We start from the raw sequence: 18,171 nt of genomic DNA on the forward strand, positions 1-18,171 counted from the left end.
CATCAAGAAGGTAAATCTTATCCCAGTTGTGAATGCCATGGTAACATCAAGACTGGATTACTGCAATGCACTATACAATGGTCTGACTACAAAGGGCCTGCACCAGCTCCAGTTGATTCAGAATGTAGCAGCAAGACTCATAGAAGGTTGCAAGCGATGTGACCACATCACACCATTTTTGCAAAAACATAATTGGCTACCAGTACAATACAGGGCTAAATTTAAAACTCTTATGTCTGATCTTCAAGGCCCTGAAAGGAAATGGCCCCGAGTATCTGAAGAATAGGATGATCCTCCATACACCGCCAAGGACACTAAGTTCCTCCCAAGGACTTTCACTAACTACACCCTCTCCAAAAGACATTACACGATGTGATACCCGCAAGAGAGCCTTCTCCGGAGTAGCCCCCACACTCTGGAATGCATTGCCTGAAAGGCTACGCTTAACACAAGACTACCTCTACTTCAGGAAGCAGGTGAAAGCTTGGCTCTTCAACCAAGCCTTTAATGGAAGACGTAACTAACTTGTTAGTCTCACTCACACACACAAGGATTGACTTGGGCTGCACATACTGCAGCGGGACATGTTTACCCACTTCTACCCTAGCTGAGATTACAACTTTGCCTTACCCTTCACTACCAATTATAATCTTCTAGTACATATTGTGTTGTCATTGCAAGTAGTATACCATGCCATACTTTGTATTGTTACTTGAATATTTTTACTGCTCGTTCTAATTGCCTACTGCTCATGTTTAATCTATTCTTACTGTACACCGCCTTGAGTGAATTCCTTCAAAAAGGCAGTAAATAAATCCTAATAAATAAAATAAATAAATAAATAAAAATAAGGTCCTAATGAAAGAAAACAATTTGGAGATATTAGCAGAATACAGTTGAGCAGTATCCCTACAAAGCGGAATCCCCAGATAATAAATGAATTCTGAGCTCTCTGCAGTAGAAACTGGAACACCCCTCAGTCACAGTCAGTCAAATAAGGCATTAAAACCTCAGATTTGGTAAGATTAAGACAAAATCCCAAGAAAAGTCCCCGAATTCTGAAACGATGTCCAACAAGGCTGACAAGGAAGTCTGAGGGTCCGTAAGAAGGACTACTACTACTACTTATCACTTCTATAGCACTACAAGGCATACGCAGCACTGTACACCATACATGAAAAGACAGTGCCTGCTCAAAAAGCTCACAATCTAAATATGGAATGTTGCTAGTGGAATAGCAACATTCCATGTAGAATCTCAAATAGTAGCAACATTCCATGTTCCACTGCACTAACCACTAGGCTACTCCTCCACTAGCAACATTCCCCGTAGAATCTCAAATAGTGCCAACATTCCATGTAGAATCTCAAGTAATAGCAACATTCCAGAATCTCAAATAGTAACAACATTCCATGTTCCACTGCACTAACCACTAGGCCACTCCTCCACTAGCAACATTCCTTGTAGAATCTCAGATAGTACCAACATTCCATGTTCCACTGCACTAACCACTAGGCTACTCCTCCACTAGCAACAGTCCCTGTAGAATCTCAAATAGTAGCAACATTCCATGTAGAATCTCAAGTAATAGCAACGTTCCAGAGTCTCAAATAGTAGCAACATTCCATGTTCCACTGCACTAACCACTAGGCTACTCCTCCACTAGCAACATTCCCTGTAGAATCTCAAATAGTAGCAACATTCCATGTTCCACTGCACTAACCACTAGGCCACTCCTCCACTAGCAACATTCCATCTAGAAGCCTGCCCTTGCAGATCAGCAACGCGGCTGCGCAGGCTTCTGTTTCTGTGCAGGACATCAGACTCACAGAAACAGAAGCCTGTGCAGCCATGTTGCTGATCTGCAAGGGCAGGCTTCTACATTACTACTACTACTACTAATCACTTCTATAGCGCTACAAGGCATACGCAGCGCTGTACACCATACACAAAAAGACAGTCCCTGCTCAAAGTGCTCACAATCTAAATAGGACAAACAGACAGAACAAACTAAGAGGTGAGGGAATTAAAGAGGAGGGTAAGTGAGTAGTGGTTAGGAGTTATTGGGAAAAGCAGAAATTTTACTGTGTTCCGACCCAAGCCACCACTATGTTCTTTTTTTTGGTAGACTGGCAGCACTATATTGTCTATGAGGAAGTTTTTTTTCAAACTGCAGGTTAAAGAGTCCTAAAGTTAAGTGGCTAAACTGACATTATTCAGCAACAAACGTTACCTTCTGCAGAAATCCATCAGTGCATGAAGAATCTCCACACAAGCCTGCTGCAGATTCCCACCGCAGCCCCCATCTGCCGAGGACATTGGAAGATAGCACTGGTACACAGCCCAGCGGTGATACTCTCGCCTGCAAGAAGAAGCAGAGAGCTCAGCCAAATGCTTAAGTTTACACAACATTACCCTTCTTTTTGCGCTGTTTTGAAGGCTCTTAGAAGCAGCTTGGAATAATTCCACTTTCCTTTAATATATTTACCTTTCTCCCTCAGACAGTTCATCCTCATCAGAAAGCACCTCAAGTTCTAGCAGCACCCAATCCCTAAAGGAGAGCTTGAGAACAGACAGACAAATAAGTCACTCTATGATCAGAAGAAACCACCTTAAGATGGTTATAAGCTTTTCCAGTTAAGAATGTTGATAATCACACTTACAAGACATCGGACTGCAGCATGAGAGAGGCTGGAATTTTAAAATAGCTGTATAAACTAGTGTGCCTCATTTCTATCATGCCACCTGCTCTCATACTTCAGGCAAAGAGAAGTCTGAGGAAGGGGAGTAGCCAGACTTTGGCGGGAGGGGGGTCCAGAGCACGAGGTGAGGGGGCACATTTTAGCCCCCCCCCAGCGCTACTGACAACCCCCCACCATTCCAACCCCCCCCCCCCCCGCCAACTTTGATGACCCATGCCGACGACCCTCTCGACCCCCCCTCCCGCTGCCAACCCTCCCCCGCCGCTGCCGTCTTCACCGTGGGCTACCTGTGCTGGCGGGGGACCCCAATCCCCGCCAGCCGAGGTCCTCTTCTTCCCGCGAAGGCTTCATTCTGTTTCTGACGTCCTGCACGTGTCAGACTCACAGAAACAGAGGGTCCAGAGGGTCGTCGGCAGGAGGGGGGTCCAGAGGGTCGTCGGCAGGGGGGTCCAGGGCCAAATCTACGGGGGCCCAGGCCCCCGTGGCCCCACGTAGCTACGTCACTGGTCTGATGAGTGGTGCACTATGAGGCCTGCCGTGAGGACTCTCAGCACCCAGTCTGGCTCAGCTGAAGAGTCTTGGTACCTGGAATGCTTGCTCCTTCATGAGCTCTCTCAAGATTTTCTGCTTCCATAGACAAAGGGCAGTTCTTTTCCAGTTTACTGAGCAATCAGACAGAGATCTCCAAGGAGCTGCTGCCTCTTCCTCTGCATTGGCTTTGATCCCACGAGCCTCCAAGCTCACCCGTGGCAGGACATGATGAATCTGAAACAGAAATAAACTGTTGAGACAGGAAAGCGCAGAGAAACTTTCCCAAGGTGAGACGTCAGTGTGTGATGCCCAGTAATACAGTTTGGGAATGAAACTAGAGTTGTACTGAACAGCATATTTTATTAGTCGGACAAATATAAATAATGAAAAATATTATTTGGCAGAATATGAACAATGGTTATTAAGCTTTAACATAACTGCCTTTTAGTGGTGGAATGATAAACAGAGAGATTTGGGAAGATCATGGGAGTCAGAGCAGTACTACTACAGTTTTAGTTAGTTAGGGCTGTAGTGAATATTCAGATTCGATTTGGCCTCCGAATAGTGCCCCAAATACGTTATTTGTATTTGGCTGAATAATGATAACCAGGGCTCTAGTGTGCTAAATCCTACTTAAGACACTTGACCTCGAACTGATTGATACGTTTGCCCAAGTGACCGGGGTGCGATATCCAGCTAAACCTGAGATATGCTTACTACATATTCGCCCACCTGGAGTCCGACTTTCCGACCATCGACTTACGTCTATATGGTTTATAGCTGGGAAAATAGCATTGGCGGCAGCGTGGAAAAGTATAATGACACCACCGGTGATTCGGGTGATACATAAGATGGACTATCTTTACCAAATGTCAAAATTGACAGCCTTGAAATCGGGACATATAACAAAATTTAATCTGCTATGGGAACGATACCGCACATGGAGAGGGCACAATGGGATAGATCTTGATGCACCCCACTTGATTGTTCCTAGACTCTGAAAGTGGAATGATCGATCTTAGTACTACTAACCTTCATTAATGAGTAAGAGATTTATGTTAGGGTAGAGGGGTAGGGAGGAAGGAGGGAATCTGTTCATTCTTCTGTTATTTGTTATGTAAGTTTTACATATATGCTATGTGATTGCGACATGACTATTGTTATATATTGTTTTTCAAAAACTTTAATAAACATAATAAAAAAAAAAAAAGACACTTGACCTCAATGTTGCTTTTTAAATTATTTGTTCTAGACATCTCTTGGAAACGTAATGTTACTGCAGAATACAATAGATGAGTGAAAACAGATGCAACTCCAAGAAAACCAGAGGCTATTGTCTTTCCCGAGCTTATTATTATACCTCCAAGCACCCAGCATCAAAGGCAGCCCAATCAGTATTAAGGATTCCATAAAGGTTCTTGTGGTATGATCCTTGATAGCCAGCTAAAGTTTAATGCTCAGATTTCAAGTATTATACAAAAATCATTTTATGCCATGAAAATACTTGTCTAGCTCAGACCTCACTGCACATCCTTATTCACGCATTAGTAATTAGCTATGCTGGGTCAGACCAAACCCAAATCATGGCAACACTCCATGCTACCAATCCCAGGGCAAGGAGTTGCTTCCCCATGTCTGTCTCAACAGCAGACTATGGACTTTTCCTTTTTTTGAACCCAGATACGCTAATCAATGTTACTTCATCCTCCGGCAAAGAGTTCCAGAGCTTTATTCGTTGAGTGAAAAAATATTTCCCCCTATTAGTTTTAAAAGTATTTCCATGTAACGTCCTCGAGTGTCCCCTAGTCTTTGTACTTTTGGAACGAGTAAAAAATTTACTTCTACTCATTCTACACTACTCAGGATTTTATAGACCTCAATCATATCTCCCCTCAGCCGTCTCTTTTCCAAGATGAAGAGCCCTAACCTCTTTTGCCTTTCCTCATCCCCTTTATCATTTTAGTCGCTCTTCTTTGAACCTTTTCTATTTCCGCCATATCTTTTTTGAGATATGGCGACCAGAATTGAACGCAGTACTCAAGCATTATAGTATTTTCTGTCTTATTCACCATCCCTTTCTTAATAATTCCTAGCATCCTGTTTGCTTTTTTGGCCACCGCCAAACATTGAGCAGAAGATTTCAGCATATTATCTACAATACCTAGATCTTTTTCTTGGTTGCTGACTCCCCAAGGTGGATCCTAGCATCAGGTAACTATAATTCGGATTATTCTTTCCAATATGCATCATCTTGCTTTTGTCCACATTAAATTTCATCTGCCACTTGGATGCCCAGTCTTCCAATTTCCTAAGGTCTTCCTGCAATATTTCACAGTCCACACATCTTAACAACCTTGAATAGTTTTGTGTCATCTGCAAATTTAATCACCTCACTCATCGTTCCGATTTCCATATAATATATAAATATGTTAAATAACATCAGTCCCAGTACGATCCCTGTGGTACTCCACTGTTCACCCTCCACCATTCAGAAAAATGATCATTTAATCCTACCCTCTGTTTTCTGTCCAATAACCAATTCCTAATCCACGACAGAACACTGATTCCTATCCCATTACTCTTTAATTTTCTCAGGAGTCTCTCATGATGAACTTTATCAAAAGCTTTCTGAAAATCTAGATATACTATATCAACCAGCTCACCTTTATCCACATGTTTATTCACGTCTTCAAATAAATTAAGCAAATTGGTAAGGCAAGACTTCCCCTGTCTGAACCTATGCTCTGTCCCATTAAACCATTACTGTTCCGTAATTTTATTTTTTATAATAGTTATATTTTGCCCAGAATTGACGTCAGGTTTACCAGTCTGTAATTTCCTGAATCACCCCTGGAACCCTTTTTAAAAATCGGCATCACATTGTCCACCCTCCTATACGTGGAATGCATCTAGTCTGGGCTTCCAAGATGTATTTTTGAATAATGTCCACACCTGATTTAGTGTCCTAACCTTTGCAGGTGATCCTTTTAGCTTCTTTTTAACCATTTTCCTCATTTTATTAGTCGCCCTTTCAAAAATTAAATGCAGCTACAGTAGATTTGCTTTGTGGGTTCACCCCAGATAGTAGCTGAAAATTGATGTTATGATCACTCTTTCCTAGCGGACCCAACAACGCCACCTCTTGCACTATCCCCTGCACACCACCAAGGACCAGATCAAAAATAGCTCCCTCTCTTGTCGGTTCCTGAACCAGTTGCTCCAAGAAGCAGTCGTTTATTACATCTAGAAATATTGTCTTCCTGGCACTCTTTGATGTAACATTTATCCAGTCAATATTGGGGTAAATGAAATCACCCAACACAAGGAATCTGTAGAATTCACATTCCCAAATCACAAAAAACTTCTACAATATAATTCTGTATCTCCAAGAATGTCATACTATTTAATAACAAAAAGAAGTAGAGAAAAAGACTTCAGTATGTAAAAGAGACACCCCTGCTAGTAAGGCAAAACCTTCATAAATGTAGGGTACTCTTCATAATCATTAATCATAAAAAAAAAAAACTCCACTTTTATTTCAAAACTTTCCACACTGACAAAAAACTTTTTAAAGATACAGAATTGAACTTAGAAAGCATGCAAAAAATGTTACCCACAAACATACGCCAAGTACTTATCTTGGAAGATACAGTCTATCATCATTCTTGGAATAATTCATTCCAATGTAGTCTTTACTAATCCAGACAGGGGTTCCCTGTTCCTCCACTTCAGGCTGCTTCAGGGGAAACCAAGGCAAATGGGGCAGGTGGGTTGTAAGTTTAATGGCTGAATGAATGAATAGGACAGATTTGCAATTTCCCTGCTCTGACTCTAGGCTTGTCTGCAATATGCATAGAACAGTTACAAGTAAACACTCCAACTTATTCTAGCACCATTTCCAAAAATAATTCAGACAAAGGATGAGGAGAAGGACACTTGCAGAGCATGTGGGTGAGAGGAATCTGTATTAATCCAGGCCGTGACCTGTTACTACAAAGAATCCTGTGAGTCCATACACCCGTCATGGGTTAACACCATACATGTGACACTTGTGTTTATATACATCTAATACCTTATTTGATACGTAGTTTTTCAAAACAGATAGACCCCTGCAGATTTGGTAGGCTTTCAATAATCATCCCAACTGCCTAAATTTAGTCCACAAATTTTTCACATTGTTCTTCTGTGTTTGGAGTCCAGAGGCAGAGAACTTCAGATGTTCTTATAAAAGCAAGAAAGTAGTTAGACTCTGGAACTCATTGCCGGAGAATGTAGTGACAGCAGCTGGCCTTACGGAATTTAAAGGGGGTTTGGACAGATTCCTGAGGGGAAAGTCCACTGAACATTATTAATTTTTTTTTTTTTTTTTTTTTGGGGGGGGGGGGGGGGGGTTTGCTGGGTTCTTGAAGCCTGGATTGGCCGCTGTCAGAGACAGGATGCTGGGCTTGATGGACCCTTGGTCTTTTCCCAGTATGGCGGTGCTTATGTACTTATGTAGTTAGGAGAGGAGGAGTACAGGCAAAGCACGAACAGAGCAGGTACGTATGAATTTATTTTGCAAGTCACTTGAGTGCTGTTGTGTGACTGGTACCTTCTACTGATCTAATGAGTCCATGGCATTATCAGTAATATACAATACAAAAAGAGGCGAGTGGCACTCGCACACAAAAATATGACTACACAAATAGCACTTTATAATTTAAACTGAAGGAGGAAAGGCCTCAGAACATATCAGGTTTTTCCGTCTTCAGTTTAAATTATAAAGTGGTATTTGGCCAATCATTTTATCAGTAATATAGACATAAATGGATCTGCACACTCTGTATATATCAAGAGAAGAGCAGCAGAGAATAACTAGAAGTGTCTGCCTTTTTTAAAATATTCATGACCAATTGATTGGTGGTGGGAGGCGGGGCTGGTGGTTGGGAGGCGAGGATAGTGCTGGGCAGACTTATACGGTCCGTGCCAGAGCCGGTGGTGGGAGGAGGGGCTGGTGGTTGGGAGGCGAGGATAGTGCTGGGCAGACTTATACGGTCCGTGCCCTGAAGAGCACAGGTACAAATCAAAGTAGGGTATGTATACACAAAAAGTAGCAAATATGAGTTATCTTGTTGGGCAGACTGGATGGACCGTGCAGGTCTTTTTCTGCCATCATCTACTATGTTACTATGACCAATTGATTATGTGGTGTAAGTACTGTATGTAGTTGTTCTTGATGGATAATGTGAATGTTACTTTGTAAACCACCTAGTCATAGATAGTATAGACATTTCTTAAATAAATAATAAATTCACATTAACACCCTTTTATATAAGCATATTTCTGAATACGTAGATATACCTTCTTTATAAGAAATGGAGAACAAATGGTGCGCAGAACATCAGGAGAATCTGAAGAAAACTTGCATAAAGCATACGAAATAGCAGCAGTACAAAACCTGAAAACATAAGAATATCAAAGCTGTGAAAAGATCCATCAGAGACCCGAGTGTCTCAAGATCCATTAGCCATAACTTCTCAGTTCATATAAGGCAGTCCTGTAAACATCAAACTTTCCAGATATATATGGTTGGGTGGTGTGTTTAGGAAATTAAGTAGATGGTTGGATGTATGACAATCTATTTTGTAAATGAAATTTAACCATCTGCAATTAATTTAATCAATGTACCTTCTATGTGACTGTCTCTGGGAAAACATGACTAAAATCACCAGAAACAAAAAAACTGAGGTTTTAATTAATTCTATCAGAGCAATAAATTTGTAATACAACAGTCTGAATCCCATCCTTTATGTGAAAAAATAAAAATAAATTAGAGAAGTTCAAACATGTAATATTTTCAGATCCATGACATGGGAAAAAAATTGGCCACTCTCAACATTTTGGATCTGCTACTAGTAACTTTTTCCTCACAGATGATCATATATGTGGTCCCCTGCTCTGTACAATCTGGAGGATGAAGAATGAGAAATTATTCTTACCTGCTAATTTTCTTTCGTTTAGTCATACCAGACCAGTCTAGGTCTTGTAGAGTTATGCCTGTCAGCCAGCAGATGGAGATAGAGATTAAAGAGGGTTCAGCCCTATAAGGGCATCGTGCAGCTTAAGGTCTTCAGGATTTTGAGTGACAAGGTAGTAAGACTATCCCTTCTTATGAAATGCAAACTGAACAATATTGCTATACCTAAAAGTACCAAACTGAAATAAAAAAAAAAAGAAATGTTCAATCTGTAAGAATAACTCCCTGAGGAGAACCAACTGTAATCTTCGAACAACTGAACAAAGTGGAAATTACTTCCTCTGAATAACCCTTATGTCTTAAATGTGACCTCTCAAGAACCAAACTGTAAGAGAAAATGGTGTCAGATCTTCCAAGACCACCAGCCCTTGAATTAGAAAACCCCTCTTTTAGGAAAGAAGAAGCATCTGAACTAACTTGAGATGAATGAGGTCTGTGAACCATGGTCTTCTGGGCCAGTCCAAGCTACAAGGATCACTGGTCCGGGATGGTACGTAATTCTCTGAAATGCAGAAAAATCACAGATGTGGAAAGAACACCAGAATCCCACGAGGAAGCGCACAGCAGAAAACAGGAGTGGGAGACAGATCAGGCACTTCAAAAACAGACCAAGGAACACCCAATGTGAAGTTGCTTCTGGCGTTTTCTATCGTGTAATCGATCTGGTGGTTAAAGGTCATTATTATAAGGACTGGTGTAGAGACTCCTTTTAGCAATTCAGTCTTTGAAGACAGGCTCAAGTGTGATTTTCACTACCAAGGACAGATTCAATTATGACTGTTATTTTTACGAAACAATACCAATGAGAGTATCCTGAGGCAGCCGAAACATGGTACCGTGTCGAATCATCAATAAAAGTTTCAACTTCACATTGGGTGCTCCTTGGTCTGTTTTTGAAGTGCCTGATCCATCTCCCACTCCTGTTTTCTGAAGCACTCAATCTAACACTGGAAGTGGAGGAAACACTGTGACCATGGTTCTAAGAGCCTATCCATGCCACGAGATCTGCTCTCTCCTGCAGCAGAAGAAGTGTGAAACCTTGGCAGTCCCTTGAGTTGTCATGAGATCCATCATTGGTTTGCTCCAAAGATTTGCTATCTGAATAAAAGCCTCAGGAGACAATTTCCACTCCCCTGGATCCAGAGAGTGTCTGCTGAGAAAGTCCACTTGAATGTTTTCGACTCTGGCTATATTTGCTGCTCAAAGACTCCGAAGGTTCCACTCTGCCCAAGACAGTAATAGCCCCACGTCCTTCACTACAGCCAAGCTATTGCTCCTCCTTGTTTGATGATGTAAGCCATTACTGTTGCATTGTCAGAGAAATTCAGAGAACACCCTGATTGCTCAGTTCTTCACCTTCTGGTAAAAAAAACTGGCATGCCAGCTGAACTGCTCTGAGTTCTAACCACTTGGTAGACCAGGATGTTTCTTTTGGAGACCATATGCTCAGGATATTTCTTTTGGAGACCATATGCCCTGCATCATTTAGTTATTGCAGTGTGATCCCCAACTCAACTGACTTGAATCTGTTGTGACTACCAGCCAATTGGGAGGACATCCCTTGAATTCATGCTGGATTTCACTGCCGATGTCCACGGAAGAAAAATGTCATAATCTTGTGAAATCAGAGAACATCGAGTCAGTAAAGAGGCTTGTAATGACCTCATGTGAGCTTAAGCACCAGATCTATGATCACTTCCATTAACCCTAGGCTTGCAGACAGTCCTATGCCCAAGGAGCTCCAAGTCAGAAGGGAGGAGACCGGAGATTGCAACTTCAACATCCTGTCTTTTGGAGAAAAATCATGCCTAATCTGTATTGAACTTTGCTCCTAGATATTCCAGAACCTGAGAAAGGACCTAAATTATCCAACTTAATTTATTTATTTTATTACATTTGTACCCCGCACTTTCCCACTCATAGCAGGTTCAATGCAGCTTACATATTATATACAGGTACTTATTTGTACCTGGGGCAATGGAGGGTTAAGTGACTTGCCCAGAGTCACAAGGAGCTGCCTGTGCCTGCAGTGGGAATTGAACCCAGTTCCCCAGGACCAAAGTCCACCACTCTAACCACTAGGCCACTCCTCCACTGACTGCAAAAGTCATAGAACCCTGGATATTACTTCTTTTATCTCTTAAAGAGAGTAGACTAATACTACTACTAAATAAGGATACACTCTGATCCCTTCTCGTCAAAAGTAAAGTTGCTATAACCACCACTACCTTGGAAAAAAGGTTCTGGGTGCTTTTGCCAGACTAAATGACACTGCCCAAAATAAAAAAAAATGTCTGCTCAGGATCACAAATCTTATGAATTTTTGATGTTGTGGCGAAATATGGAACATGTAAATAAGCCTCTAATGAGGTCAAAAATTCTCCTGTTTGTACTGTCACTATGAGAGATCAAGGTCTTCATTCTGAAATGCCCAACTTTCAAAATGTGACCGATACCTTTTAGTTTAAAATTTCTATAAAAAAAATAAAACAAAGAAATCTCAATGATCAACAAATACATATTGCATAGAAAAGCTATTTTAAAAGTAAAGATATACTTCCTGCTTGCAAAATGTTTTCTGCATCTGAGTAGACTGAAGCGGGAAGCCGCTTCAGCTATACCATTTTAGTTTGAGTTCCTAGTTCTTGGATCATTTAAATGTGGACTAACAACATTTATATTTTGCCTGATTGTTTAGTTCAATCTTGTACATTTCTTTAATCCTATATTATGTTTGAGACATAAATGTAATGATTAAATTGAATAAATAAAAAAAAAAGTAAAGATATACAAGGAAATATTTAACAAATAATAATAATAGTAAACAGAAAATAGCTCAAATCCACTCTAACAGGACTGGCGCTTTAGAAAATCACAAGAAATTCCTAAACAAGAGAAAAGTGACCAAATGCAAAGGCATGTCAATTGAATTATACATGAGAACTTATAAACCACTAACAATACCTATGATGGAAGAAGGAGGGGGCACTAAAGGCCTCTTAACCAGGAAGCTAGTCAGATGCACTGGATCAGAGAAAATACAGCACACTGACTGAATTTAAATTATACATTTATAAGGAATTTTTAAGAAGAATAATGCTTTTAACTAGCTGCCTCTCTCCTTACATCAAGAAGGTAAATCTTATCCCAGTTGTGCATGCCATGGTAACTTCAAGACTGGATTACTGCAATGCACTATACAATGGTCTGACTACAAAGGGCCTGCACCAGCTCCAGTTGATTCAGAATGTAGCAGCAAGACTCATAGAAGGTTGCAAGCGACGTGACCACATCACACCATTTTTGCAAAACCTTCATTGGCTACCAGTACAATACAGGGTTAAATTTAAAACTATATGTCTGATCTTCAAGGCCCTTAAAGGAAATGGCCCCGAGTATCTGAAGAATAGGATGATCCTCCGCACACCGCCAAGGACACTAAGGTCCTCCCAAGGACTTTCACTAACTACACCCTCTCCAAAAGACACTACACGATGTGATACCCGCAAGCGAGCCTTCTCCGGAGTAGCTGCCACACTCTGGAATGCACTGCCTGAAAGGCTGCGCTTAACACAAGACTATCTGTACTTCAGGAAGCAGGTGAAAGCTTGGCTCTTCAACCAGGCCTTTACTGGAAGAAGTAACCGACTCTCTAGCCTCACTCACACACACAAGGAGTGACTCAGGCTGCATATACTGCAGCAGGACATGCTTATCCACTCCTATCCTAGCTGAGATAACATTTAACCATTTCTGTGACCTCATGTGCAACTTTCTTTAAATCAATCGCCTTACTTTCTAACTGCTCCTACTTTCTTACCCATCTATATGTTACATCTTTGCTTTACTCTTCACCAATTATCAATTAATATCTTCTATTATGTATTGTGTTGACATTGTAAGTAGTATACCATGCCATACTTTGTACTGTTATTTGTATATTTTTACTGCTGTAATTGCCTATTGCTCATGCTTGATCTATTCTTACTGTACACCGCCTTGAGTGAATTCCTTCAAAAAGGCGGTAAATAAATCCTAATAAATAAATATTACTCCATACTTACTCCTTATTACTCTTTAATTAAAGTAGCTTGTGCCAGCTAAACTGATACTCCTTTTCAAGTTTCTCTCTTTTGATACTGAGAAAACTCCAAAACAGTTTTATGCACTTTACTTTCAAATGCTGAATCTCTAGAGATAAACCTTTAATCTGGGGTACTAATGCTTTCCCCCGATTCTATCAAAGTTTCCCAAACAACATCTAGAGTAAAAAGAGTAGAATGTTTTACCATAAATTGTGGAATAGGCAAACCTGAACCGGTAATCTTCACATCAAGTTCTGAGGCTGATTCAAGACCTCCCATGATTGCTGCTGAACTCCCTCAAATGAGCTCAGCATTTCCTCCACCCAGTTTAAGCCGCATACAGTTGCTCTTTGCAGAGAGCCTTTGACTCCTGCTCTGACGGCAACAGCTCACACCGAAGGGCCTGTCACAATTTTGGTAATAGGCCTATCAGCAGAAGCAGTGGAAGCGTTGTTAATCTGCAGTTGAAACGTTGAGTATCTGTCTCTTCCAAGCTTAAAGAGGAATCATGCCCTGGATACCAGACAGTAGCACCTTCAATCTCTGTCTCTATTTGCTGGCTAATAGACATAACCCACAAGTCTTGGACTGGTCTGGTAAGAGCACTCAGGAAGCAAGTTATACATTTTTAAATTAAACAATGAAAATAAGTTTCTTATTTCTAGACCCCGGATATACAGAAGCGTAAAAGAACTCAGAATGATTTCATGCAGCAAGCTCACCTCAGGCAGAAAGCCAGCGATTTTCCCGTCCTGCACTTCAGCAAGTGGTTCCAGTATTCACTGAGAGAACAGCTGTAGGCTGCAGTCTCCAGTCTTGGGATGAGGGTTCTGCATTCATTTAAGTGAATCACAAAAGCAGCCAGTCCAACAACATGCACATCACTCAGAAGGGAAGCCTGTAACCCAGACACAAGCAGAAGTCTGTATATTTGTTTTTTGTTTTTTTTTTTGTTACACTTGTACCCCGCGCTTTCCCACTCATGGCAGCATGTGCAGGGAAAGGGGGAGGGGGGAATCTAAAATGTTCCCTGTAGTCAGAGAAAATTACTTCAGCAGGCAGAGCTGGATCTCAGCCCTGCCTCTACCCCCCAAACTCAGGAGACAGACCCCACAGATTCCTTTAACTAGAAAGTTTCACCTGATTGCAGATAAGCTGAAGGAGCCTTATCAATACTGCTGCTATGACCCATGGATGCCCACACAGCATCTTCACAAAAAGAGATGGCCAAGTACCCTGCCTGCAGTGAGAACAAGAAAGAGTCCAAACATTGAGGGCAATTTAACAAACAAACGAAAGAAAACCAGCATTTTACCAGTGGAAATAGGATCTTTGAAAATTGTTTACCTTGTATTGATGCGAAAGTCTTAGGCAGTACAAAACAGGCATAAATTCATAAATGTGCAGGTAGTTGGCAATGTATCTATTTTTACTTGCATTTCTTGGAGGCGTTCTGGTGGTGGAGATTGCAACTAGTCACACATTTCTGTATTTTCAAATTTTTTTTTTTTTTTACTCAGAAAAACAGAGGTGCAGATATGTATAAGTAACTTTTCCTTTTGGCAATTTTCAAAGTGAAAGTAGGTGCCCACTTTGTAAACCACTACAAAGAGAACAGTTTCAATGTATGGTATGAACTCTGCAGCTACACAGGCAGTTTGAAATTTGCCCCATAAACACCCAATAAGTCTGTTCAATCAGACTTGGTATTTCCCAGCTTTCACATCAAAATAAACCCTAGGTTTTAAAACTTCAGTTCTGTAAGGGGATAAATGAAAGCCAATAACTGCAGGCGACTGCCAAAGTATGAGATGGAGTCATCCCCTACACTGACAGGTAAGAGACTCGGCATAATGCTGGGCAAATCTGATAGGACTATACTATGTTTATTACATTTAAACCCTGCCTCATCAAACCCAAAAGATTTCCCAGATCAGTTTAGAACATATTTAAAATTCTTACACAATTCAAGATTCAATAACAATTAAAACAGTGCAAAATATCAAGAACAATCTATATTTTTATTCCACTTCTCGCACCTGGGGGTGGGGGAGGGGGGCAGCACCAGGTTCAGATATGAATATAGCAGGAAAGGGAAATACTGGAGGAGAGCTATAAATGGAAAGGAGGCTGGAACTCCAGACAGACAAAAGCAGCACCCAGAGAAATAACGAGCATTAGTACATAAGTACATAAGCACCACCACGCTGGAAAAAGACCAAAGGTCCATCAAGCCCAGCACTCTGTCTCCGACAGCAGCTAATCCAGGCCCCAAGAACCTGGCAAAAAAACCTAAAATTTAATAACAATCAATGGACTTTTCCTTCAGGAATCTGTCCAGACCCCCTTTGAACTCAGCAAGGCCAGCTGCCGTCACTACCTTCTCCGGCAATGAGTTCCAGAATCTAACTACGCGCTGAGTAAAGAAAAACTTTCTCCGATTTGTTTTAAACCTACCACATTCTAATTTCATCTTGTGTCCCCTAGTTCTATTATTGTTAGAAAGTGTAAATGAACACTTCACATCTGTCTGCTCTACCCCACTCATTATTTTTATTTTTTGTTACATTTGTACCCCGCGCTTTCCCACTCATGGCAGGCTCAATGCGGCAGGCAATGGAGGGTTAAGTGACTTGCCCAGAGTCACAAGGAGCTGCCTGTGCTGGGAATCGAACTCAGTTCCTCAGTTCCCCAGGACCAAAGTCCACCACCCTAACCACTAGGCCACTCCTCCACTCCATTTTGTAAACCTCTATCATATCACCCCTCAGCCGCCTTTTCTCCAGTGAGACTAATAAAGGCAGGTGTCCAGTACGCAGAGCTAGGACATCATCCTTTTCAAACCATGCACATCTGCTCAAGTCCAGGGACTGCCAGAGCCGCTTCAGCTGCAGAACACAAAGCATGGTCTTTACCTGTCCGGTGGGTTCAAACAAGAAGCAACCATTATACTTTGGCAAAAGAAAGTCAGCAACAGGTCAACCACCTGCAACAGACACCAAAAATTACTGATTACAAGATAAAGTTTCTTTATGACACTAAACGAATAAAACCATCTGCTATCAGTGATTTTAAATAAAATAAGGTGTAACTAAATCTTAAAAATTAATTTTTAAATCCAGTAACTGCTTGCCTTACAAAGTGCCCAAAAACAAATAACACTTAACTACGTTACCAACTGCTCCTGCCCCCCACTTGCCTCTTTATCTTGCCCCTTCAAGTCCGTGGTTTGGGCATCCATCTGGATTGGTGAAGCAAAAGCAGCAGAATGATCCTCCTTTCGGCCTGCTGTTATTTCCTGCAGTCTCTCGGAGATTAGTGCAATCTGTGGCGGTAGAGCTTCAGGAGACAGAGGAAAAACAAGTGCAAGAGACAGCAGCCAGGAAGAGAAGCTCAATTAGCTTCCACAAAAAAAAGGGGAATAGTAATTCTTTAAATCCGAAAAGGAAATATCTCTTCTAAGAAAGCCCCTTCCTCAGCTTTAAACCTCAAACTTAACTAGACAACAATTACAGTGGCACATATCAGGGCCGCCGAGAGGGGGGGGGGGGGCCTGGCACCAGGGTCAGGCCGCCCGCGTTGCAGTCCCCCGTCTCACCTGCCTGCCTCCTCGGCTCACTCCCTTTGGGTCTTCCCTCCCTGTGTCCCGCCCTCGCGGAAACCAGAAGCTACATCACACGAGGGTGGGACATAGTAAACATAGTAGATGACGGCAGAAAAAGACCTGCACGGTCCATCCAGTCTGCCCAAGAAGATAAATTCATATGTGCTACTTTTTTATTTGTACTGTCCTCTTCAGTGCACAGACCGTATAAGTCTGGCCAGCCCTATCCCTGCCTCCCAACCACCAGCTCTGGCACAGACCCTATAAGTCTGCCCAGCACTATCCCCGCCTCCCACCACCAGCTCTGGCACAGACCGTATAAGTCTGCCCAGCACTATCCCCGCCTCCCAACTACCAGTCCCGCCTCCCAACCACCAGCTCTGGCACAGACCGTATAAGTCTGCCCAGCACTATCCCTGCCTCCCACCACCGGCTCTGGCACAGTCTGCCCAGCACTATCCCCGCCACCCAACCACCAGCCCCGGCACAGACCATATAAGTCTGCCCAGCACTAGTCCCGCCTCCCAACCACCAGCTCTGCCACCCATTCTAGGCTAAGCTCCTGAGGATCCCTTCAAAGGGCGGGAAGGCCAGAAGAGAGGCTATCTGCGACTGCCGCTTTGAATGCAGGGGGCCTGGAGCCGTGGAGGCAGGCAAGTGAGACCGGGGACTGCAGCAGCGGGAGGAGCGACAGGGGGTGGTAGTGGCAGGGGGAGCGACAGGGGCGGTAGCGACGTGGGGGGTGGAGTCAGGGTGGCCTTGCCCTGGGCCCGGCCTGGCCTAGTCTCTCGACGGCCCTGGCACATATCAGGACCAGGTCAGCGGATTAGTGGCAGTACTGTATGCTGCAATGTGAAGGAATCGGTACAATTCCTGGTTTAGGCCTCACTCTCCCCAGGTGACTAGTGTCCCTGGCGTACAATGACAACACCTGTTTTCTGGATTACAGGTCCAGAACTGCAGGATTTCAGATCCTGGCTGAGGACTGCACTGCAATAACTGAGCTACAACAAAGTTTGTGGAGATGAGGGAAATGATCAGGTGGCTGCAAATACTGACTCATAGTGCCAGATCCAGACCCTTGTTCTTAATGAGCTGGAAACCCAAAGGATCAGGAAAAAAATACCAGAACAAAAAGATGTGCATGCTTCCTGAAATTTAGAGAATACACTAAACCCGTTTAATGCAAACACCCTTTCGCATAGTCTTGGATATGGGAGCTGAGGTTTTAAG

At 42.4% G+C, this 18,171-nt stretch overlaps 1 protein-coding gene across 1 annotated transcript in view; it reads right to left on the bottom strand.

The window, feature by feature from the left end:
* LOC115471374 (Fanconi anemia group A protein-like) overlaps window positions 1-18,171 on the bottom strand; it is a 152,551-nt gene that overhangs the window by 36,115 nt on the left and 98,265 nt on the right. The window contains exons 24-31 of the mRNA XM_030205072.1: window positions 16,534-16,673; window positions 16,250-16,320; window positions 14,475-14,574; window positions 14,057-14,232; window positions 8,574-8,670; window positions 3,288-3,467; window positions 2,489-2,562; window positions 2,234-2,362 (exon numbers count right to left, since the gene is read on the bottom strand). Coding sequence (XP_030060932.1) covers window positions 2,234-2,362; window positions 2,489-2,562; window positions 3,288-3,467; window positions 8,574-8,670; window positions 14,057-14,232; window positions 14,475-14,574; window positions 16,250-16,320; window positions 16,534-16,673 — 967 coding nt within the window. The remainder of the gene's footprint in view (window positions 1-2,233; window positions 2,363-2,488; window positions 2,563-3,287; window positions 3,468-8,573; window positions 8,671-14,056; window positions 14,233-14,474; window positions 14,575-16,249; window positions 16,321-16,533; window positions 16,674-18,171) is intronic.

This window comes from Microcaecilia unicolor, chromosome 5 (assembly GCF_901765095.1).
Source record: "Microcaecilia unicolor chromosome 5, aMicUni1.1, whole genome shotgun sequence".
NCBI lineage: Eukaryota > Metazoa > Chordata > Amphibia > Gymnophiona > Siphonopidae > Microcaecilia > Microcaecilia unicolor.